At 39.7% G+C, this 23386-nt stretch overlaps 1 protein-coding gene across 2 annotated transcripts in view; it reads left to right on the top strand.

Moving 5' to 3' along the window:
* Nucleotides 1-23386, top strand: part of LOC133503855 (collagen alpha-1(XXIV) chain) — a 145335-nt gene that overhangs the window by 56707 nt on the left and 65242 nt on the right. The window contains exons 13-21 of one of the 2 annotated variants that reach the window (XM_061825821.1): nt 8309-8362; nt 10394-10438; nt 17579-17632; nt 18123-18167; nt 18823-18876; nt 19096-19149; nt 20708-20761; nt 23138-23191; nt 23269-23322. In XM_061825821.1, coding sequence (XP_061681805.1) covers nt 8309-8362; nt 10394-10438; nt 17579-17632; nt 18123-18167; nt 18823-18876; nt 19096-19149; nt 20708-20761; nt 23138-23191; nt 23269-23322 — 468 coding nt within the window. The remainder of the gene's footprint in view (nt 1-8308; nt 8363-10393; nt 10439-17578; nt 17633-18122; nt 18168-18822; nt 18877-19095; nt 19150-20707; nt 20762-23137; nt 23192-23268; nt 23323-23386) is intronic. The other variant, XM_061825822.1, reaches the window with a different exon arrangement.

Below are 23386 nucleotides of genomic sequence, written 5' to 3'. Positions count from 1 at the left end.
AGGAAAAGCTCCTAAGTGTCTTGACATGATAATTAGGACAAATGTTTATATATTGTGTCTCTGAGAGAGCAGGTTGAAAGGGTGTGGGTTCCAATTATTTCACCATGGTGTAGATGGGAAGAGAAATGGAGTAGGGGTTATTTTAGAGAGAGGTTTATTTAAGAATATCTTTAAGGTGAAAAGAGTATCAGATTAAGTGATGAAGCTAAATCTCAACATTGAGAATGTTATGTATAATGTAATTTGTGGCTGTGGCCCACAGGTAGGATGTGACCTAGAGATGAAAGAGAAACTCTGGAAGGAACTAGACGAAGTATTTCTGAGCATCCCAGACAGAGAGTCATGAATTCGTCCAGATTGTAATACAGATGTTGAACGAAACAGGAGTGATGAAGAAGTGATGGGTGAATTTGGCATTCAAGCAATGTACTTGAAGGAAGTTACTGACTACAAGGTAGTGTAGCGGGTAAGGATGGTGGTGTGCCTGTGGCAGTAGGGAGAAGGATTAAAAATACAAAAGTGTAATGGAGAACCATGTTGTGGAAGGTGAGACAGGCTCTCAGTGGACAGGAGGAGCTTCCAAAAGGCAAGACCATGACGACCAAGTACTTGTATCTGCTGAAAGGAAAGGGGAGAAGGAGACTTGGAAATGGACACTCAAAGTACAGGAAATCATATAAGGAATGATGTTGGCTCAGAAGAAGTTGACACTGAGAGGACTGAGTAGAAGTGACAAGAATACTTCTAGATGCAACGCAAGGCAAAGGTAGCAGTGCCTTAGGCCAAACTAGGTATATGATGACATGTATGACAGGTTGGACACTAAAGAATGAGAAATGGAAATGGATAGATAGATAGATAGATAGATAGATAGATAGATAGATAGATAGATAGATAGATAGATAGATAGATAGATAGATAGATAGATAGATAGATAGATAGATAGATAGATAGATAGATAGATAGATAGATAGATAGATAGATAGATAGATAGATAGATAGATAGATAGATACATAGATAGATACATAGATAGATCTATACAGTTGGGCCACACAGAGGGAGAGGGAGGGGAAGGATCTGTAGCAGGATAGGTGGTTAAGATAGAGATGGAAATGTGTTGACTGGTGCCAATAGTGTGCAGGACAAATCCAAAGAATACATTGAGGAGTTGATGAATACGGAAAATGAAAGTGAAGGAAGGGCAGAATAAGCAAGTTTGGTGGACCAGGAACTATAAATGTTTACTAAGTAGGATGTTATGCTCTAAAGAGGATGAAAGATAGAAAGGCAGATGGTCTTATTGTCAAAGCTGTGGAAGTATGGAAGCATATAAGAGAGGTGTTTGTGGTGTTTTTAACCAGGTTGTTCCACAGAATCCTAGCAGGTGAGAAGATGCCTGAGGAATGGAGGAAAAATGTGCTCGAGCCCATTTTTAAGGGTGACGTGCAAAGCCATGGGAACTGTAGAGGAAGAAAATTGATGACCCACACAATGAATTGATGGGAAAGAGTAGCGGAGGCTAGACTCAAGACAGAAGTGAGTATCTGTGAGCAACAGTATGGTTTCTTGCCTAGAAAGAGTACCCCAGATGCATTATTTGCCTTGAGGGTGTTGATGGTAAAGCATAGAGATCACAAAGGGCTACATTGTGTCTTTGTAGATTTAGAGGAAGCCTATGGCAGAGTACCCACATAGGAATTGTGGTACTGCACTGGCAGAGAAGTATGTTAGAATAGTACTGTATAGGAGTTGTATGAAGGCAGCAGAACAACAGTACTGTAGATGCGACAGAGAACTTTAAGGTGGAGGTGGGCCTGCATCAGGGATCAGCCCTGAGACCCTTCCTGTTTGCAGTGGTGATAAAGTGTGTGAAAGATTAGGTTAGACTGGAATCCCCATAGACTATGATATTCACAGATGACATTGTGATATGCAGTGACAGCAGGGAGCAGTGGTAAGAACAATCAGAAAGGTGGATGCACTGGACCCGAGAGGAACAAAGACGAGTCAACGTAAAACAACATATGTCCATGAATGAGAGTGCTGGAGGGGGAAGAGTGAGGCTACAAGTAGAAGATATAGTGAGGGCAAAAAACCTGAAACTTGGGGTCAACAGTCCAGAGCAATGGTGAATGTAGTGAGGAAGTGAAGAAATGGGTCCAAGCAGGTTGGAACAGCTGGCGGAAAGTGTCTGGTGTATTATGTGACAGAAGAGTCTGCTGGGATGAAGGGAAAAGTTTATAAGACAGCAGTGAAGCCTACGATGATGTACAGATTACAGACTGTGTCATTGAAGAGATAACAGGAAGCAGAGCTGGAGGTGGCGGAAATGAAGATGTTGATGTTCTTGCAATTAGTGAGGAGGTTGGAAAAAAATTTGAAATGAGCTCATCAGAAGGATAGCCAAGGTTAGATATTTTGGAGACTAAGTTAGAGAGAACAGACTTAATTGATTTGGACAGATTCGGAGCAGAGATAGTGAGTATATTGAGAGAAAAATCATGAGGATGGAGCTGCCAGGCAGAACAGCCAGAGGAAGACTAAAGAGAAGATTGATTGACGGAGTGAGGGAAGACATAAGAGCTGTTGTTGTTAGAGAGGATGCAGAAGATAGCATTACATTGAAAAAGTTCCAGATCACCACATACACAATGAGCATTGCATTACTTCTGAACTGCAACAAGTGGGGAAATGACACATTCTGGTGATCCCTAAAGGGACAAGCCGACAGGTAAAGAAGATGGAGATTTCGCAGACTGAGGTTGAATGCATGTGATCTACAGTTCATTTGTAAGACCACTGCTAAGAGGTTTCAGACCTCCTGTTTTAGTCCCTATCAGAGTTTGTATGTTTTGTTCACACCTGACCAACTGAAGTACTCAAGGGATGAAACGACTGAGATTTTGACAGAGATGGCTGAAAGACTGCTATTGTGAATGCACTGTCAATGTCTTCTGTGGATCTTTTTCTTTTTTTTTCAGTTTTTCTTTCATTTTGTGGGGAATAAAAGTCACACCAGTGGACTGCATGTGGCAGCAATTTGAAGTAATTCACAATCTGATTAGATCAAGAAATGTGAGGATAACTTAATTTTTCCACTTCAGTGGTGATTGGGTGATTTCCCACATTTTATTCACATAAGGTTAGTCTCAAGGTAATCATTTCAGCCATCAATCTTGATAGCCCAGTTCCAGATCACCACATACATAATGCGCACCGCATTACTTCTGAACTGCAACAAGTGGGGAAACGATCCTGCAAAGTGCACCGTTCAACGGCTCCCGTCTGCAATCAAACGCTTTACAGTCAATGATAGTCCCATAACAGAGTTCATGATGTGACAACAAATCTGGAAATGTTCAAGGACATATGTTCGAGCATTGGGCCAGACATAAATGCTAAATATGTCTCTTCTTCTTTTCCTTTTGGCTTGTCCCGTTAGGGGTCGCCACAGCGTGTCATCTTTTGCCATCTGAGCCTATCTCCTGCATCTTCCTCTCTAACCCAACTGCCCTCATGTCTTCTCTCACCACATCCATAAACCTTCTCTTTGGTCTTCTTCTCGCTCTTTTGCCTGGCAGCTCCATCCTCAGCACCCTACCACCAATATACTCACTCTCTCGCCTCTGAACATGTCCAAACCATCGAAGTCTGCTCTCTCGAACCTTGTCAGCAAAACATCCAACTTTGGCTGTCCCTCTAATGAGCTCATTTCTAATCCTATCCAACCTGCTCACTCCGAGCGAGAACCTCAACATCTTAATTTCTGCTACCTTCAGTTCTGGTTCCTGTTTTTTCTTCAGTGCTACCGTCTGTAATCCCTACATCATGGCCGGCCTCACCACTGTTTTGTAAACTTTGCCCTTCATCCTAGCAGAGACTCTTCTGTCACATAACACACCAGACACATTTCGCTAGCTGTTCCAATCTGCTTGGACCAGTTTCTTCACTTCCTTACCACACTCACCATTGCTCTGGATTGTTAACCCGAAATATTTGAAGTTGTCCACCCTCGCCATCTCTTCTCCCTGTTGCCTCACTCTTCCCCCTCCACTTTTCTCATTCACGCACATATATTCTGTTTTACTTCGGCTAATCTTCATTCCTCTCCTTTCCAGTGCATGTCTCCATCTTTCTAATTGTTCCTCTGCATGCTCCCTGCTTGCACTGCATATCACAATATCATCTGCGAACATCATGGTCCAAGGGGATTCCAATCTAACCTCATCTGTCAGCCTATCCATTACCACTGCAAACAGGAAGGGGCTCAGAACTGATCCCTGATACAGTCCCACCTCCACCTTAAATTCCTCTGTCACACCTAAGGCACACCTCACCATTGTTCTGCTGCCATCATACATGTCCTGCACTATTTTAACATACTTCTCTGCCACACCAGACTTACGCATGCAGTACCACACTTCCTCTCTTGGTACTCTGTCATAGGCTTTCTCTTGATCCACAAAGACACACTGTAGCTCCTTCTGACCTTCTCTGTACTTTTCCACTAGCATCCTCAAGGCAAATAATGCATCTGTGGTACTATTTCTAGGCATGAAACCATACTGTTGCTTGCAGATACTTACTTCTGTCCTGAGTCTAGCCTCCACTACTCTTTCCCATAACTTCATTGTGTGGCTCATCAACTTTATTCCTCTATAGCTCCCACAGCTCTGAACATCTCCTTTGTTCTTAAAAATGGGAACTACAACACTTTTCCTCCATTCTTCAGGCATCTTTTCGCCCGCTAGTATTCTGTTGAATAAGTTGGTCAAAAACTCCACAGCCATCTCTCCAAATTGCTTCCATACCTCCATCAGTATGTTATCAGGACCAACTGCCTTTCCATTTTTCATCCTTTGTAGTGCCTTTCTAACTTCCCCCTGACTAATCATTGCCACTTCCTGGTCTTTCACACTTGCCTCTTCAACTCTTCCTTCTCTCTCATTTTCTTCATTCATCAACTTCTCAAAGTATTATTTCCATCTATTTAGCACACTACTGGCACCAGTCAACACATTTCCATCTCTATCCCTCTGTCTGGCCAACCTTTTCTCCTTCTTTCATGTCCAACCTGGTGTACATGTCTTCATATGCCTCTTGTTTAGCCTTTGCCACCTCTACCTTTGCCCTATGTTGCATATCGATGTACTCCTTTCGCCTCTCCTCAGTCCTCTCAGTATCCCACTTCTTCTTCGCTAATCTCTTTCCTTGTATGACTCCCTGTATTTTGGGGTTCCACCACCAAGTCTCCTTCTCCCCTTTCCTACCAAAAGACACACCAAATACTCTCCTGCCTGTCTCTCTGATTACTTTGGCTGTCGTAGTCCAGTCTTCCGGGAGCTGCTGCTGTCCATCGAGAGCCTGTCTTACCTCTTTCCTAAAGGCCGCACAACATTCTTCCTTTCTCTGCTTCCACCACATGGTTCTCTGCTCTACCTTTGTCTTCTTAATCTTTCTACCCACCACCAGAGTCATCCTACACACCACCATCCTATGCTGTCGAGCTACGCTCCCACCCTAGTACTACTTTACAGTCAGTAATCTCCTTCAGATTACATCGTCTGCACAAAATATAATCCACCTGCGTGCTTCTACCTCCGCTCTTGTAGGTCACTATATGTTCCTCCCTCTTCTGGAAATAAGTGTTCACTACAGCCATCTCCATCCTTTTTGCAAAGTCCACCACCATCTGTCCCTCAAAGTTCCTTTCCTGGATGCCGTACTTACCCATCACTTCTTCATCGACCCTGTTTCCTTTACCAATATGTACATTACAATCTGCACCAATCACAACTCTCTCCCTGTCTGGGATGCTCAGAACTACTTCATCTAGTTCCTTCCAGAATTTCTCTTTCAACTCTAGGTCACATACTACCTGTGGGGCATAGCCGCTAACCACATTATACATAACACCCTCAATTTCAAATTTTAGTCTCATCACTCGATCTGATACTCTTTTCACCTCCAAGACATTCTTAGCCAGCTCTTCCTTTAAAATAACCCCTACTCCATTTCTCTTCCCATCTACTCCGTGGTAGAATAATTGAAACCCTGCTCCTAAACTTCTAGCCTTACTACCTTTCCACCTGCTCTCTTGGATGAACAGAATATCAACCTTTCTCCTAATCATCACGTCAACCAACTCCTGAGCTTTTCCTGTCATAGTCCCAACATTCAAAGTCCCTACACTCAATTGTAGGCTCTGTGCATACCTCTTTTTCTTCTGACGATGGATCCGGTTTCCTCCTCTTCTTTGTCTTCGACCCACAGTAGCTGAATTTCCATCGACGCCCTGCAGGTTAGCAGTGCCGGGGGCGGGCGTTGTTAACCCGGGCCACGACCTATCCGGTATGGGATTCTTTAGACGAACACTCATATTTGTTTGGTACAGTTTTTACGCCGGATGCCCTTCCTGATGTAACCCTCTGCATTTATCCGGGCTTGGGACCGGCCTACAGATTGCACTGGTTTGTGCCCCCCATAGGGCTGCATTATAAATGCTAAATATGTCCCGAGGTGATTTTAAATAATTTGAAAAAAAGAATACATACAGCACTGGGCCATTATGCTTTTTAAATAAAATACTTTAGCCCTCAGTTTCACTGTTTGTTGAAGTTTCCAAGTGGGCCTACTGCCTAGTATCTGTTTCATCCAAGATTTTTTTTTTTTAATCTATTATCTAAATCATAGTTTGTGATCCAAGGCACTCCACAAACTTACAGTACATTGGCCAGTCTGGTTTTAATTAAAAGTAATTATTTTTCCATCAAATTCATTCAAATAAAAAATAGGGCTGCATGATGTTGGAAAGAATGCCATGCAAGATTGGTGTTGAATATTGTGATGTCAATATTGCTGTGATATTGATATCTGTGTCTAAAGAGAATCCATTTTTAATATCTAATGGGATAAATATGTTTTGAATGTGGCAACATAAGCATGTTATACAGTATATCTTCTAATTTAATTAAACTATTATTTAGTACAAACATTTAATCTAACAATCAACATTATAATGAGCAGACTCACCGGAAGCCAGATGTCAGAGCTGGCTGTAGTCTGTCGCTTGTTGATTTCTGTACTGTACTACAGTGTTTGATGCAATAGACACTTGTTTCTATTCTTCCAAGCCCCAGTTGGCCAAAAGATCCCATAGAGAACTGTCTGACAATGTTTTCACTGGTGTGAAATTCAACGAAATAGCCAAATTCCAGACACCGTGTTGTTAGTTCAAACTTTTTTTGCTGAGATAATGAATGGTAAATGGTTCAGTTGTGCGGCTGGACTTAAGGTCTATGACGCTACCGTAAAAACATTAATGTCCATTTACCTTGTACATCTATGGACTGATGACTTGGGACAAGTAGAGTGACAAGGCCACTTGCTATCTCGTCTCCTCTTCCTTCAATAGATCAAAAAAAAAAACTGCTTTGTCCACTGTACTAATTTGTATCATGCATTTGACTGCAAAATGTGCATCAGCTGTGGTAATAGCTTTTGTGGCATTTTAAAGTCTTCTTTAAAGCAGTGAACCTTGGAAAACTCTCATCAATGGTCATCTGTGGCTCTGTTAATAATTCTGTTAATAATTTGGGGAGATTAGACCTGCAGACTTCATATACATTTCTTTTGGTTGTTCTCCATGTAATTGTTTGCTTTCACCTTAGCCATATTCTTCAACATGACTTACACAGTATACCTGTCGGGATGTCTTTTCTCCTGAAAACCCAAATTTCAGATGTGTTATTCATTTTAGGCACAAGATGTTCATTGTATTTTTCCTTGTTCATTTCCTCCTCTCCATTCTTTCTAAGCCTACTGCTTCTGAGATTCTCACTGTACACTGATGGGTCCACTCAAGGCAGTCGGAGAGTAGTATAGTATCTTGAGTGGGAGGGGTGAATGGTGATGCACATTTAAGGTTGCATCTGATTGGTCAAACTCTGATAAATAGCATAACAAACCAGACAGTATGATAGAAAAAGTATTTTTCATACGTCTTTGGAATACGCACATAACACTTACCATTTATGTGATCATATTTTTTTAGATTTCATGAAGGCCTAATAAAAATGTAACATGTGCCAAGATGTCAGAGTGGTTAGCAGGTCCACCTACAGTTTTGAGTTTCAGGGTTAGTATGTCGTAGTTGTTTTATGCCATTGCTCATATTGATGGTCGAGGCATGAAAAAAACAACATGCTCAATGTTATAAAATTTCGATTGAGGCATTTTCTCAGGTTTTAATGAGTTATTTACACATAATTAATGTGTACAACTGAATGTGGATGTGTTTCCTCGCAGGGTAGGGTTGGTGACATCGGTGAACGGGGGCCAACTGGTCCTGATGGCAGTGAGGTAAGAATCTTCATAACCTCTTGGATTGGTTTCTGTCTAGTTCAGCCTACTGAGCTTTGCGCTGCTCAGTCAACCCTGAATTCAAAGCCATCCAGCATCTTAATTCAGTTCAGTTGTCCATACTCGTTACATCCCACAAACAAGTGCAATTAGGGACGTGGCCATTACACTGACAATAACTGAAAATGAAAGAAAATATTGGCTGGGCCTTTTACACTGTTGACAGTAGTCATGCTTCTGAATGACTCTCTTACAAGATTTTTTCAGTGTGTGTGTGTGTGTGTGTGTATGCCCCCGCCCCCTTTTTTTTTGTTCCATTCATTCATAAGAGGATTTTTTCAGTCACTGATGTTGGATGTACAGGTCTGGCTCACAGTCTGTTCTAGTTTATCTCAAATGTGTCAGCCTTGAGGGACTCGTGCTCTGTGTGGCCACTCAAATTCTTCCGGACACAAACATAATTAGGCGCTTCAAGATCCTGGAGATCTTATACAGACACTGAGGTCAATCGCAAGATGAACTGGGAGTGAAACATACACAATAGATGGAGGGTAGAGCTCATATAGAGCTCGTGCACCTATGTCATGAAATCCCGTGACTTTTGTTTACCTCGCCATATTGCCGGTCAAGCGAAGCATTGGTCAATGCTAAATCGGTTGGAGACGACACAGAAATATGTCTTGTAGCACGACGCCCAGAGTCTTGTCTGATACTGTGAGACATTTAGAAGGTGAAAATAAATGACGGTACGTGGGAAAAATTAGATAAACTCGGCATAGATGATCCGTATTTTATGCCGAAATCGATGTTTTCCCCAATAAGAAATTGGACAATTGATTCGCTTCTGGTTGTCTTGGACAAATGGATATTCATGTGGATCTGGTGAGTAAATTGTCGAGATTTACACGGAAAGGTTTGAAAGCATATAAAAGTCTGGATACATACGAATACTTTGTTGCTGGATCTGTTCTCATCAGGAATAAATCCCACATAGTGACGCTTTTGACGGCTTGTGAACGCGGATGTGTGTTCGGCGACACGTTCACCTTTGCCGGAATCCATCGATCTTTTCAGCTAGTAGTCAATACAAATACTAATATTTAAATAAATGATCCCTGGTTTTACACAAACTCCCATTCATTAACTATGATTGAAAAAAACAGAAGAGGATGGAGTCGTCTCCATGGAATGTACATGGAAGCGATTGCGGTCACACTTAACCTCTGTAAACCTCTGCGACAGTTTTTTGTTTTTTTTTTAACACGCATTGTTCTCAAATCAGCCATTTTAACATAAATACTTTTTGGTAATTTGAGATTGAGAAGAATAATCCCTACCTGAAATGAAGCGATTGCTACAGAGACGTGTGTGTATTTTGGTTGGGCACCATCCATCATGTTTAATTGCCAAAATCTATTGATATTTTCTGATCTTTTCAACTGGTATTCCATAGAATGATCACTTTGAATATCTGTCTCGTCTCTTGTGGTAACCAACAGCACAATAGGTCTCGGGTATTGTAAATATTCTCCTCCTGTTCAATGTCTCCCACAATGTCGAGCAGCTCTGTTTGAATGGCAATATGGTGCCGTGAAAATGGTGACGTCACGTGCACGAACTCTATAGCTGTGAAAGAGCAAAATTTAATTACAGTACTACTGAAACTAGCTGATGAACTATCAAGTAGTGGGGAAGAAGACCCGGTTTATGTATCACTGCGGAAGAACAAATGATGATGTGCCCCAAGACCGCTTGTGTTTAATCTCTGCATCATTCAACAGAAAAAGATGCTGCGCTTAATATATAAAGAGCTTTTGTTTTTCAAGCCATGTAAGTGGATACCGAATTAAGGTGTCCGATACTTAATATAAACGATCAATATGCGATGTACAGTCTATAAGAGGTTATGACATTCAATACATTCAAATTATTTAAATGCCTTAAAGAATTGTGTATCCCAGGAATACATAATTAGTAATACTTTAAGTGCACTGACCTGTGTATTTCGGATGTTGCTGTGATCTTTTGCAGGGACCCTTTGGCGGTACTGGTATTGCCGGCTTTCCGGGCCTAAGGGTAAGTATTTGTTTTGCAATGTTATGATTATTTGAAAAGGTGTCTTGCATTGCATGACCTAGTTAGAATCCATATTTGATGATTCTCTTGGCAAATACTGATGCATTTAAGCAGTTTCTCGTACAACTTGTCAGTCTGTCTTTTTGCCTTATGAATGATAATGTAATGCAGCTTTTTGTTCTGGTTGGAGTTGCTGCTACATTCAGTCAGCAGCATATTCACACCATTCCACTCTCGGGTTAGGCCAAAATCATGCAGCAGATATTTCCCTTGGTGTTAGAGCTTGGCTCGTAAATAATTTACAGCTACTCAAGCAGATATAATTTTGCTATGGATCACTGATAAATCTTGGTCATCTTGTACATCATTAGGCCAAACGAAAAGTACTTTAGTGTTCTCTGCCACCACTTTGTGAAGTAATGTAGAGCAAAAATGAGCTTAGTCATGCTACTTAGCCATGTTATTTGCATCGGTCGCAGGTCGACAGCGTGGTATTTATTCTACCATTTCTAGGCTCTCATAGCTGGTTGCAAATGTTCATTTCAAGAGAGCTTTAAAAGTGCCAAATACCAAGTACCGATACTTCATTTCCATTAGCCTCTACAATTGACTGAAATGTTTATTTTTTTAGCCTACTTTTTACTTCTTATCCTTACATTTTCGTGCAAATGTGTGCATTTTCTAGTCCTTGTACTTAAAAAAAAGCATTCTTCTATTTCATTATGGATCATGTTTGTTCCGGCTTGTCACTGTTTAAAAACACCCCCCCCCCCCGCAAAAAAAAAAAAAAAACTGTCCATGCATATTACATTTCAACACATCTTTTGTAGGCAATCAATCACACTTGCACATGACACAAATCAAATTTTGGTTTATTTTCACAACAGCAGTTAGTAATGTATGCACCCTGTGCGCCACCCATTGATTGTGCATCCATAGCTGATCGACAATGGGGGGTGAGATGATGTGTGTGTGTGTGTGTGTGTGGGGGGGGTGTTTCTGTCCCCCACAGAAAGCCAGCACCTGCCAATATCACCCGTATCATAAAAAATCCTTGCGTGAAATCGTGTTGCCTCACCTGATTAAATTCATATACATAACAATTTGTTGTGCAAATTGTTTTGAAATCAGAAATGAAGAATAAATTTTGTAACAGTATAATATCATCTATAATCTACTGGAATTTTTCTGCACAACAGAAACATGCTATGAACCAAATGACTGCAGCCCTCATCAATGAAACGCCACCGGGATTTCACAAGAAGTGAAAATCCTCACGTTTCTCAACTCACATTTTAACCAAGAGCTGTGCAACTCCACGGGCCTATTCCCACTCTCATTGTTATTATTTACCTACCACCTAAGTACAAGCAAAGATTTTTAAACTAATTTTACTACCCGTTTGTGCCATCTGTCGTCACTGAATCCAAACATTATAATTCTTGGCAATTTTAATATTCACATGGACATCTTCAGTCACATAATTTCCAGTGAGTTTAAATTTGGTTTGCAGCATAAATGAACTTTCCCAGTCATTGTAAAGGACATATCCGAGATCTGTTATGCTATTCCAGGATCACTACAAGCAACTACAACTTCCCTTTTCAGACCACAGGCTACTAACTTACTCTACAAATGTAACTTTCCAAAACCAACCTCCCCTGGTTCATCTCTTTAGGCAATTTTAGAGCATTAGCCCTGACACGCTCTCCACTGTCAACAGCCATAAATATGAACAGCCTCACCAGCATGGACTCTCGTGAACTGGTAACTCACTACAATGTGTGTCTTCTTCTTTTCCTTTCGGCTTGTCCCGTTATGGGTCGCTACAGCACGTCATCTTTTTCCATGTGAGTCTATCTCTTGCATCTTCCTCTCAAACAACAACTGCCATCATGTCTTCCCTCACAACATCCATCAAACTTCTATTTGGTCTTCCTCTCGCTCTATTCCCTGGCAGCTCCATCCTCAGCACCCTTCTACCAATAACTTGGCTTAGTTAGGACAGAATTAGTCTAAGTTGGAAAAACACAATTATTTATCTTCCAACAATCTATTGTATAAATCTTTTGAAATTAAAAAAAAGGAGAGATGTTTGGCTGCCTGGCTGAGCAACCACTGTATGTCTGCACGAGTCAATCAGTGGAAAATCGCTAATTAATCTTCCATTTGGTTGTAAAGTGTATTGGAGCTAACTAACAGCCAAGGAGACAGTATTTTCGTGCTATTTGCAGGAGGCAGAATTTTTTAGTTTCTTTAAATGAAAGAACAGCATTGTAAGTGGGAGATAAGTGGTGTCATAAGCCAACCTTCATATTGTAGATGACTTCTCTCACTTGTGTTTAAAACCATCTGTCTTTCCTATGCAGAATATTCATATTTTTTCCTCAAAAGAGTACTGTTTCTCTTGGTGGTACCAGTAGACAGCTAAGTCTTCATCTGAGGAAATTGGCCATCTTTGCTGCGCCATGCCTCTACTCAGGGTTTGTTTGGTTGCCCCAATGTATGTCTCAATGCATTTCTCACTGCACTGACCATATTCAGCAGATTGCTTTAGTGGGTATGGGGTGTTCTGCCTTTAGGGGTGTACCAGCCTTTGTGTCACAGTGTTGCCTGGTTTGGAGTGTACCAGAATGTTACGCCAGTTGAAAATCCTTCTGTTACAGACATAATGCGTACAGAATGACAATATTGTTTCTTCTCTCACTCTTTTCTTTCTCTTCTACCTTGCTCTTGGCCCTTCTGGAATTAGATGAAGAGAGCGGAAAATGTCTTCCTGCTGTGTTGATTTGTGTGAGTACAGAGGTAGTTTTAACTGGCTAGTATTACAACCTATTGGGTCACACGCTAATGCAGTTATAGGGGGAGCCATTGGATTGAGGCTTGGATGCTTAGCACAAGGTGAAACAGCCTGGGATTGGATGGAGTCAATCGCATTAGTGATCTGACAGACACCTGACATTTCTGTTCTGTGCCTTCATGGATATTTTCCAAAGGGACAAGATGCAGAGAGGAAGACAAGGAGGAGCCTGCTCGTACTTTTAGTGGACTCGATACTTATTCCCTCATAGGCTGTTTATAATGGAATTCGCTCCTTCATCATGGTTAAATGAGAATGGTACTGTATTTAATTGGTTCTGAAGTCTCGTCGTCACACAGTGACGCAAGCATCACTTGGCCTGCCACAGGATATTATTTCATTCCAGGCTATGGGGTTATTTTCATTGGGGTCGGAGTAAATTGTACAGAATAGTGATGTGCAGTGTTTTGTGCACAGAGACTAAACAAGTTCACATTTTGATAGCATTACAACCGACTGAGAACACCACCAATGACTACAGTGGTGTTATCTAAAGAGGGACATTATTCCCTTTATTGATGATAGGTTCCTGAAGCTGACCCAATATAGCCACATAATATGGTGCTTTTTCTTCCGTGTGTTTTTCTTAATCTAACCCAATACACTAAGGTTATCAAGGTATACAAAATAAGTTTACTTTCCTTAAGACACTGCAGTCCTCGGACTTCTGCTGTTGTGACAGACGTTTTACTGCTCACGACTCAGCTATTGTAAAACCTCGGACAGCACTCACAAAAGGCTCCCTTCACACACAGCCAAACAAGAAACCAACCTCTCTATCAGTGAATTACGTTGAGCTCATGGATAATATCATGGGAAGATGAAGTGGAAAATAAGAGCAACTAACTGTCCCCATGCCTGTCATGATAACTGTTATAGTGACTTATCGGTAGATAAATAAAATGGACAATGATAGTTTTTCTGGACTTGAGAAATGGTAATTGCTTGCCAGCAAGCGGCTTACCACAATAAGTCGATAGAGTTGTACGGCAGTATCAGTAGCAGCGAGTGAGCTCATGGAAAGGCGGCGGACCGATATATTCTTGCCGGTGGTAGCTCTGTCCAATACTCCAAAGCCTTTCTCCATGGGCAGCACGTAGATTCACACAACAGAAAAAGCCCAACAGTTTGTTGTGTTTGCTAGCCTGGCTGGATGCTAATCAGCTCGCCGAGGAGCGAGTGAGTTAAGGAGCTAAACAGCTTACACCCCCGCAGCAATGTTGTTTAAAGCGTCAGTGACTCTCTGCTGCTGTGTTAGTTCACAATTAACATAGTTAGTGGAATGTTAACTGTTTATTAATTATAAACTCAGTGGCACATATTATTCAGTCAGCAGTTGACTACAGTGAACGTCAACATATATTTGATTGACGTGAAGGTCTTGTCTTCAGCAGACCAACCACAAAGTAGCTGGGTTTACAATCATTGTCATTTCAATTGAAATAATTATGAGTGATTTATGATCTCTGGTCACATGTGATGCAATCTACTTCAATCGGGTATATACATAATATGCACTATATTTAACTGGAGCAGCACAGTATTTGGGATTGTTTTTTTTTTTTTTTTACATTTATCTAAAAAAACGCCATGATAAAGCAACTGATAGGTAGTTAAAACCAAGGTCTCTTCTGCATACAAACTCTGTCAGGAGCCACTATATTTACATCATAAGTAAATGATCACCACCATTCACTCATGTCAAGACAAAGGATGCACAGACAGCTTTTCCCAGCTTTTTTTGAATGATGGGATACATGGCGAAAATCTACTTCTGATCAGTTTGGCAAAAAGAATATTTAACCCCAGTGAAATCAAATAAAAGGCCAAGTTCAATGTAAAAGCTTGATAAATTACTATATTGAACATCAGTGGCAATTTATGTTTCGATTGTGAAGTTGGCCAGGGTCCACATATGTCCGTCCTTAGTGGCTATATTACACGCACTGCTACAAATCGAGCACTTTTCATATGTAGCAGTGGCCACTTTCTAAAATGTATAAAATTGCCGACCATCAGCCTCGTTTAATTGTAGCAGGCAAAATCCGATCACGATTAATTATGGCTGGCTAGTTGGTTGGCTGAAAAAGGACGGAGCTGTACAAAGAGAGGTGAAAGTCTTTCAAGGTTCCACCTTTGACCATGATACGAGAGCTCACTGACTGAAGTGTTAGAGGTCGTCATAATGTATGCGAAAAGGAAAATTTACTTCTGATCGGTTTGGCAAAAGGAATAGTCAACACCTGTGAAAGCAAATGAAATTTCATTCAGATTCGGACGGTTTATTACTACGAAGGCTGGGATTGGCTGGCAACCAGTTCAGGGTGTACCCCGCGTCCTGCCCTTTGACAGCTGGGATAGGCTCCAGCACTCCCCGTGACCCTCGTGAGGATAAGTGGCAAATAAAATGGATGGATGGATGGATTACTACTAAGGTGTTTATATGGAGCATTTTTAATTAGTATGGGTTTCTAAACAGATCTTAATCAAAATGGGAGGCTCCAAGTAAACAAGCCTAGTCTTGTAGCTCTTTATTTAGCATTCATTTAGCCTATGCTTTATGTAGCCCTTGATACAAGAAACTTATAGGTACAAACCCATTTCCAATGAAGTTGTAACTTTGTAAAAACGGTAAAAACAGAATACAATAATTTTCAAATAATATTCAACTCATGTTTATTGTGTTTTTAATTAAAAAAAAAAGAATGCAGCCGGAATGGACCCATCCGTTTTTTCACCACACATTATGATGTTGTAGTATATGGATTTTTGCATTTCCCGCCATGAAAATACTCCCAAGGCATTTGTGTTGGAGAAGAACCAGGAAGTTACGTTTTTTGCAGTAGCTGGGTCGAGTGTTTGTACCGGCAAAAAATAAGTTATTTTTTTTTCATTGTGTTAGCCAAAATGCTGGCTTGTCGTATTGCTGGATTTTGCTCGAACACTCGGAAGGACAGATTCACTCTTCACACTTTTCCAAAACACCCAGTTCATCGTGAAAAATGGAAGAGCTTTGTGGGTTCTAAATGACAGTTAGGTGTGTATAGAGCTATCAAAAAAAATAATAATTGTGGGGGACTAATTTGTCTCACAGTTTATACCATATGTTGCGTATGAATTTAGAATAAAACCCCTTGGTCAAACCGACAACATATAACAAAGCACTTGTATTGGGTTTAAGAAAATGTAATCACACACACAATACAATACAACACAAAACAATAAAATAGACGTACAAAGACAGTTTAATAGCGTGTAACACGAGCTAACTAGCTAACTAGACGTCACCAAACTCAAATAACTTCTCAGAAAGCAGCAATAATAAAAAGCTCCATCAGCGTCCGACGACCTAATCCTAACAAAAGATCTGCGTTATTTCGGTAGTGTCCGTGTACTTTTCCAATAGAAGCAGGATGGATAAAAAGCTCTGTCGGCGTCCGATGACGTAATCCTTCTCTCAGAACGTAGCAAGAGTTCCGTGTCATATCACCCAATGCGGAGTTCGGTCGGGCCGGGAGGCTGGCTTGCCTGTGCTGACATACCGCTGGAGGGGAGGAGAAAGGAGACCCCATACACACACACACACACACACACACACACACCACACACACACACACACACACACACCGACCACCAGTGTCTGGGCACCCCTGAAGTAATTACTTCGCCCATCATGGGTCCTCCTGAGTACACTACATACACAAGTCATTTTTAATATTTGATCAGGTTCCTCGTCCTCCTCATTCATCTGTTGGGGAGTCTGTTGTCAGTTAAAGTGATCTGTATATTGTCTAATATGGCTCAAAACCCCAAACTGGTTGCAAGCCAAGCAGGAACATAGAAACAACCATTCACAATCACACCTAAGGGCAATTTAGAGTCTCCAATGATTGTATATTTTTGGAAAGTGGGAGTGCCCAAAGAAAACCCACACTCCAAACACAGTATTTTTAAATGTACCCCGTCTCTCACTTTTGGCTTGTAAACCCATCATTTTCAGTACATCCAAATATTATACCCATTTCAATGTTGTCACTTTAAGACTGAAACGTGAATACTGGCAGTGTCAAGTAGAGCCAAGCATACTCATGCAAACCAACTGCACAAACTGTCAAGAGCGGCTTAGCCCTATTATAAAATTAGAATGTACTGGATAAGGCATTGGAAACAGTGGGCTGCCCACAAGAAATATGTTAGGTGCAAATGACTTCCCATGTTAAAATGCCTGTAGGCCTGATTGTGTTGCTAAGATTGATTTGTCTAGCTCACTTTTTCCGTAGGGGGACCTGGGCCCTGAGGGTCCTCGAGGACTGCCTGGTATGGTGGGATCGAAGGTAGTTAAACAATGATTATTCAAAGTGTTTTATTATCAAATTGTAGCTATAAAGTGGTGTATATGTACACCACGGTTAGATACAATTTATAAAATATTGTATTTATCTCAATAATTGTCACAGAGGTAAAGCAGATTTTTGTCATTGTATTTTACAAATATGAATTTGTACACGAAAACAAATCATTGTCATAGTTATAGTATGTTAAAAATGAATATTGGTTTAATTGTTGTGTGTTACTAATTCCAACCAAGTTGTTCCACCCTTGTGAGGATAAGGGGGTCAGAGAATGGATGGATGGATGTTCCCAATTGTCTGACAGTTCTGGCACAATTGTACTGATTACTCATCATCCTTCATCCTTGATAGTACAAAACAAAGACTGTAGTTTTTTTTAATGAACATATTTCTAAATAATTCATACACATCTGCTGCTATTTTATTCATCCTTTGTTTTGTTGTTCTCGTTTGTTTCCTCCCTCTGTGGCAGGGACCAGCCGGACGAGCTGGCCTGCCTGGATTGAAAGGTGATAAGGTGATCTAAATATTTATATTATTGGAGTGTATCTGTGTGTAAAAGTGGCAAACATAATAATTTGAGATATTATGATTGAAATTCTTCGTTCTGTGTTCGTGGCTATTATAATACACACGACTTGAAAAATGAAACAGAAAATATCTGTCTTTCGATGACATTCCAGCCATCTTAAATTTGTTCTGCTGTTAATAAAGGTTCCACATTATCAATCTTAATAAAACTTTCCAGCCAGTACTGTTTTGTTCCAGTCTCGTGTGGATGCTCCTTCTTCCATGAGCTCATGAGCTTCCTTTGTTTATCGTCCCATAATAGTGTTAACTGAGGCAACAATCCTTACAAAATTGGTGAACTGGGCAATTTGTGAATCAAGATTTCATTGTAATAAAAAAAATGGGGCCTGGTCATCCCTCCAAGAACTTTCGTGGAAACTGGTTGTGGTGTTTTTTTTTTTTTTTTTCATTAGCTTCCAAGCATACTGCTTAAGATAAACAGACACAGACCCAACCAAATACATTATCGATTGTCAGGAACAAATAAAAAACCAACACAAAACAAAACAATGTTCTCTTACAACAAAAGAACTACAGGTTATTGTATAGACACAATGACTTTATAATATCCATGTTGTTCTCTATGATGCTGTGAAATTTAGGGTGAAGTGGGACAACAGGGTGAACCAGGAGAGATTGGTTACCATGGTGATAAGGTATGTGTACTGACACATAATTTAGCTTTTGGAGCTTTAGTAAAATGTCTATATTTATATATATATATATATATATATATATATATATTACAATTCTTACAAAAATTACGAGACTTTTTTTTATGTAGCCGTTGTACATCTGATACGACAGTTTACTTTTGTTTTTGTTTATGTGCGTGCGTGTGCACATATGGGTATGATTGTGTCTGTGTCTTTCAGGGTGTTCCTGGTGTATCTGGTCCTCCTGGTACAAAAGGAAAACCTGGACCACCGGTATGTATCAGTCAGTATCTCATGTAGGTGCGTTCAGGTTTTGTTCAACCTTTATTAACAAATCCATGTTAACCCATGGGTTCTGGACAATTTTTGTCAGCAGGTAAATTAATGTTTACTTGCTTTGTTCTATCCTTCAACTGCAAATGTTAGAACTGAGTGTATGGTATAAACTGCAGAATTTGACACAGCAAATATGGCCTTTGCTAAACGGTTAGCATTAAATTAGCATTAGCATGCTAGTAATTACCATTCCAATGTTTGTAGCACTTACCACTTGTGTGCGTGCTGGACCCAATCCCAGCTATCTGCAGGCGAGAGGTGGGGTACTGGTTGCCAGCCAATATCAGGGCATATACATGCGACAATTCACACATATTTACACCTTTGGGCAATTTAGTCTTTAATCAATCTACCACGCATGTTTTTTGGGTGTGGGACGAAACTGGAGTACCCAAAGAAAACAAAGGCAGACATGGGAATAACATTCAACCTCCATGCAGCTGAAGGCGGATTCAAACCCGCATCCTCAGAACTGTGAGCCAGATGTGCTCATCTTTCGTGCTCCGTCCGTTATACATATATTACACAACTAATACTGTCTTAAAAATACCTTACAGTCGCTCCTTTTGTTTTTGGCAGTTTTTTACTCATCCAATAGTGCGTTCATCTGCACCAAAAGTCTGTGTGGTAAACATCGACAGCCGCAAAATGGTTCCGGGTGACACAAATATTGTCCGTGCAACACAAGTATGCGTTTGTTAATGTTTTATTGCTTCGAAACAGAAATTTTTGAATCATACAATTTCTGTGGTGGACTTATCAAAATTTGCTGTTTTTTTTCCACAGCCGTAGTTCATTTTCACAAATGCAATCTTTCAATGAATTCATAGAATATCCGGGATGGACTCTAAACTGTTCCAGAAACTGTCCTCTCTAATAAGGCCATGGTTGGGGAAAAAAAAATAATAATAAAAATGTCTTTATTTGAAGGAAGGGCATGAGTTGTCATCACATTATAGAAAACAAACTAAGAGAACCTTCATCACATTCCTTGTGGATATTATGTGTAACATAATTGTTTAAGTCATCATGATGACTGTTTTCCCTGTGAGAACCAGCTTTATAAAATATTATACTAAAAATACTAAGCAGAAAACAACATGAAAGATTTCATCAGAAATGATCAAAAATCCCTCAGTACTAGTACTAATCATTGTATCAGTTTCAGTGGAACACAGCAACAGACAAATATTCAAGTACTCTGCTGTTTACCCTTTTGTTGCCAAGTTGGTGAAAGATATATTGATCGAGTTCTCAAAGCACAATAAACAGTCTCATAAGCAAGCAGTGGCTAATCATGAGAGCCTGATGTCAGTGAATTCTGAATCATGTTAATTGTCAATAACAGTGTAGTCACGACTCCAGGTATGAGGTATGTGATGAGGTAATATATTTCCTTGTTTCTATTTTGAATGTAAATACAGAGTGACGAGATGCACACAATTTCTGAGGAAATTACATTTTCAAGTTTTCATAAGGTCTATCTTATCAACAGGGTCGAACTGGAGAAATTGGGCTACAAGGTCCACCAGGCCCTCCCGGACCAGAGGTACTGTGAAGTTTGTTTCTGGTGTTTATAAAAAAAAAGACTATGATTCTATCCGGAAATAATTTCATTTAGATTTGTAACACATAGCTGAAAGAATGTCTAAATGTGTAAAAAAAAAAAAAAAAAAAACAATAATAATATTCTTGAAACACTGTTCAAACAACATTTTTTCTATTCTACATTTCCACTTACCCAAGGCAAATAAATTTAAAGCCTCATAATTTATTGTGGAATGCGCACCTATAGGGTTGACCTCAGAATTCTTGAAAAGCCGTCTACCTATATATAATGCATTTTTTCACTGCATGATTTTGCTTCTACCCATATGATCAAAACATTAAGTATTATTTGTATTTTGTTTGTTTTTTTGTCAAACTTTTTCCCAAGTTAAGCACTTTATTTGAACACACAATACTTGTATTTATATGATGTTAATTTGCTGTGATAAAACACGCAGTTTTACTCTTATGTTTGATTACCCAAACAGAAATTGTAATATGGGTACAATTCAATAAACAAAACAAGAAGGACCAGGTGAAACACATTTCCTTTTATTTGCATGGAATGCGAATTAAACTTTCAAGCATTTCAAAAAAGCACTATCACTAAAAAACATAACCATAAATAAATTAAAGATGGTTGTTGTTCAGTGATCAATTGTATAAAAAAAAACAAAAAAAAAACAATATTTCACAAATTCTGCCAGGGTATGTAAACTTATGAGCACAAAGGTACATACCAGTTTATGCAATCATATGTACCCTTGTCATAATGGAATGAAAGAATATGTCATAGCTTTCTACATACATTCTTCATACATTTATAAAATCTGAAGGTCCCTTTCCCTTGCACCTATGTAAAATGCGCACTACTGACTGATGGTTTTTTTATGTTGATGGGGTGGGAATGCGCATTATACATAAGAAATTACAGTACAGTAACTATGTTAGGCAAATATTACCTCTACAGTGCATCATCAAGGAAAACGTTATCGAATCAAGGTCAAATTGGAATTTTCCAAAAAGCGTCATTGTTCAATACTTCTTGCAGGAAGAACAGTTACTTCTGGAATTTTGATATACGTTTTCTAGAATTAAATATTCTTTCATGTTACATGTAAGTTTACATGCATGGGTGCATACGTCCATGTGTGTATCATTTAGCCAAATAAATTAAAGGCACACTTCTCATATTTATAATTCTATCCAAGATTTGTACATATCAAGTGGCTCTTCAAAAAGGGATCCTGTGTTACCTTGGTATCATGATTCTTTTTCACAATACCACTTTTGTCTTCTTTCTGCATTAATAAGAGGCTGAAGGCTCATGCACACCAGATAGGAATTGGAACTTGTCGAAAGTGCTTTCAAGAAATTTATGTTGAACAACTGCATGAACAAAATGTAAATAGTCAAAAGAAGCGTACCAAATTCAAATATTGTACATATGCTGACATAGTTGAGGTGAAAAACACATCAGTGCTATGAATATAAAACAGCCCAATGAAAAACAGTACCATTCAATGTAAAACAGTATCAATATTTTCAAACATCAATCTTTTATTACTTGTCTCGGACCTACTTTTGGGTCCCGACCTTCGAGTTGAGAATCATTGTGACTTGAAGCGTTTCACAAAGAAGACAAAAAAAGTGAATAGGTGGATGGGTTTTATCGCAAATAATGGATTATAATTTACATAAAAAGAGGGAACATTGCAGTGAAAATCCCCTTCTTAAAGTTTCAGAACATGTTTTTTAACTGTGGAGACCTGTTGGGAAAAGCTAAGAAAACCCACGCAAGCACACACAGGACACACCTCTTTGTTACTCTTTTGCAGCATCTCCTCCACCAGTAGCTTCCTATTCATACTAAAAACTTCAACATTTCTTAAGGCAGATGTTGTTTACGCTGCAAATCATGGAAGCATGGAAAATGTCAGGAGTACAACAGGGCCACAGGTCAGAAAGACCATAAAAAAAGGTTTATTTTCTGCAATGAATAATTGGGGGAGGCCAAGTGTGGCTGACAATATTCCATTTCCATTTCTACCAGCCAAATAGCCGCTGTTACCGCTAGTCTAACTATAAGTCCTTTATTGTTGTTCTGAATGTCGTACCAGGACAGCACTGAGTACCAGAGAGAAATTCCTTGTCTGTTGTTACATACTTGGCCAATAAAGGTGATTCTGATTTATGCACTCAAGAAGACCCTCAACAATGCGAAATTGATTTAAGCAAGAAGGAAGACTTGTTTAGCAACAATATTTATTCACTAAACTTAATTTGCCATTTCTGAATGCATGAGCAACAACTCAGATATTCATAGATTGATATTAGACATATTATTGAGCTCATTTCATGCTGGGGTATTTTTCAGGGATTTCCAGGAGACATTGGTGTGCCTGGACCAAATGGGACTCCTGGACCAAAGGTATGGTAACATTTTCTCTATTTTTATGTTTTCAACTGACATAAACATTACCATTCATTTAGTGTGTTACATTTTAGGGTTTGCAAGGTGCTAGGGGTGTCCAAGGCCCAGTAGGACCAAAAGGAACACAGGTAAGAGAATTAAATAACTTGAGATCATTATTTTTTATTTTCATACAAATGACCTGATGGGCAT

This window comes from Syngnathoides biaculeatus, chromosome 7 (genome assembly GCF_019802595.1).
Source record: "Syngnathoides biaculeatus isolate LvHL_M chromosome 7, ASM1980259v1, whole genome shotgun sequence".
In the NCBI taxonomy this organism is placed as follows: domain Eukaryota; kingdom Metazoa; phylum Chordata; class Actinopteri; order Syngnathiformes; family Syngnathidae; genus Syngnathoides; species Syngnathoides biaculeatus.
This window is presented reverse-complemented; position numbering and strand designations above follow the sequence as displayed.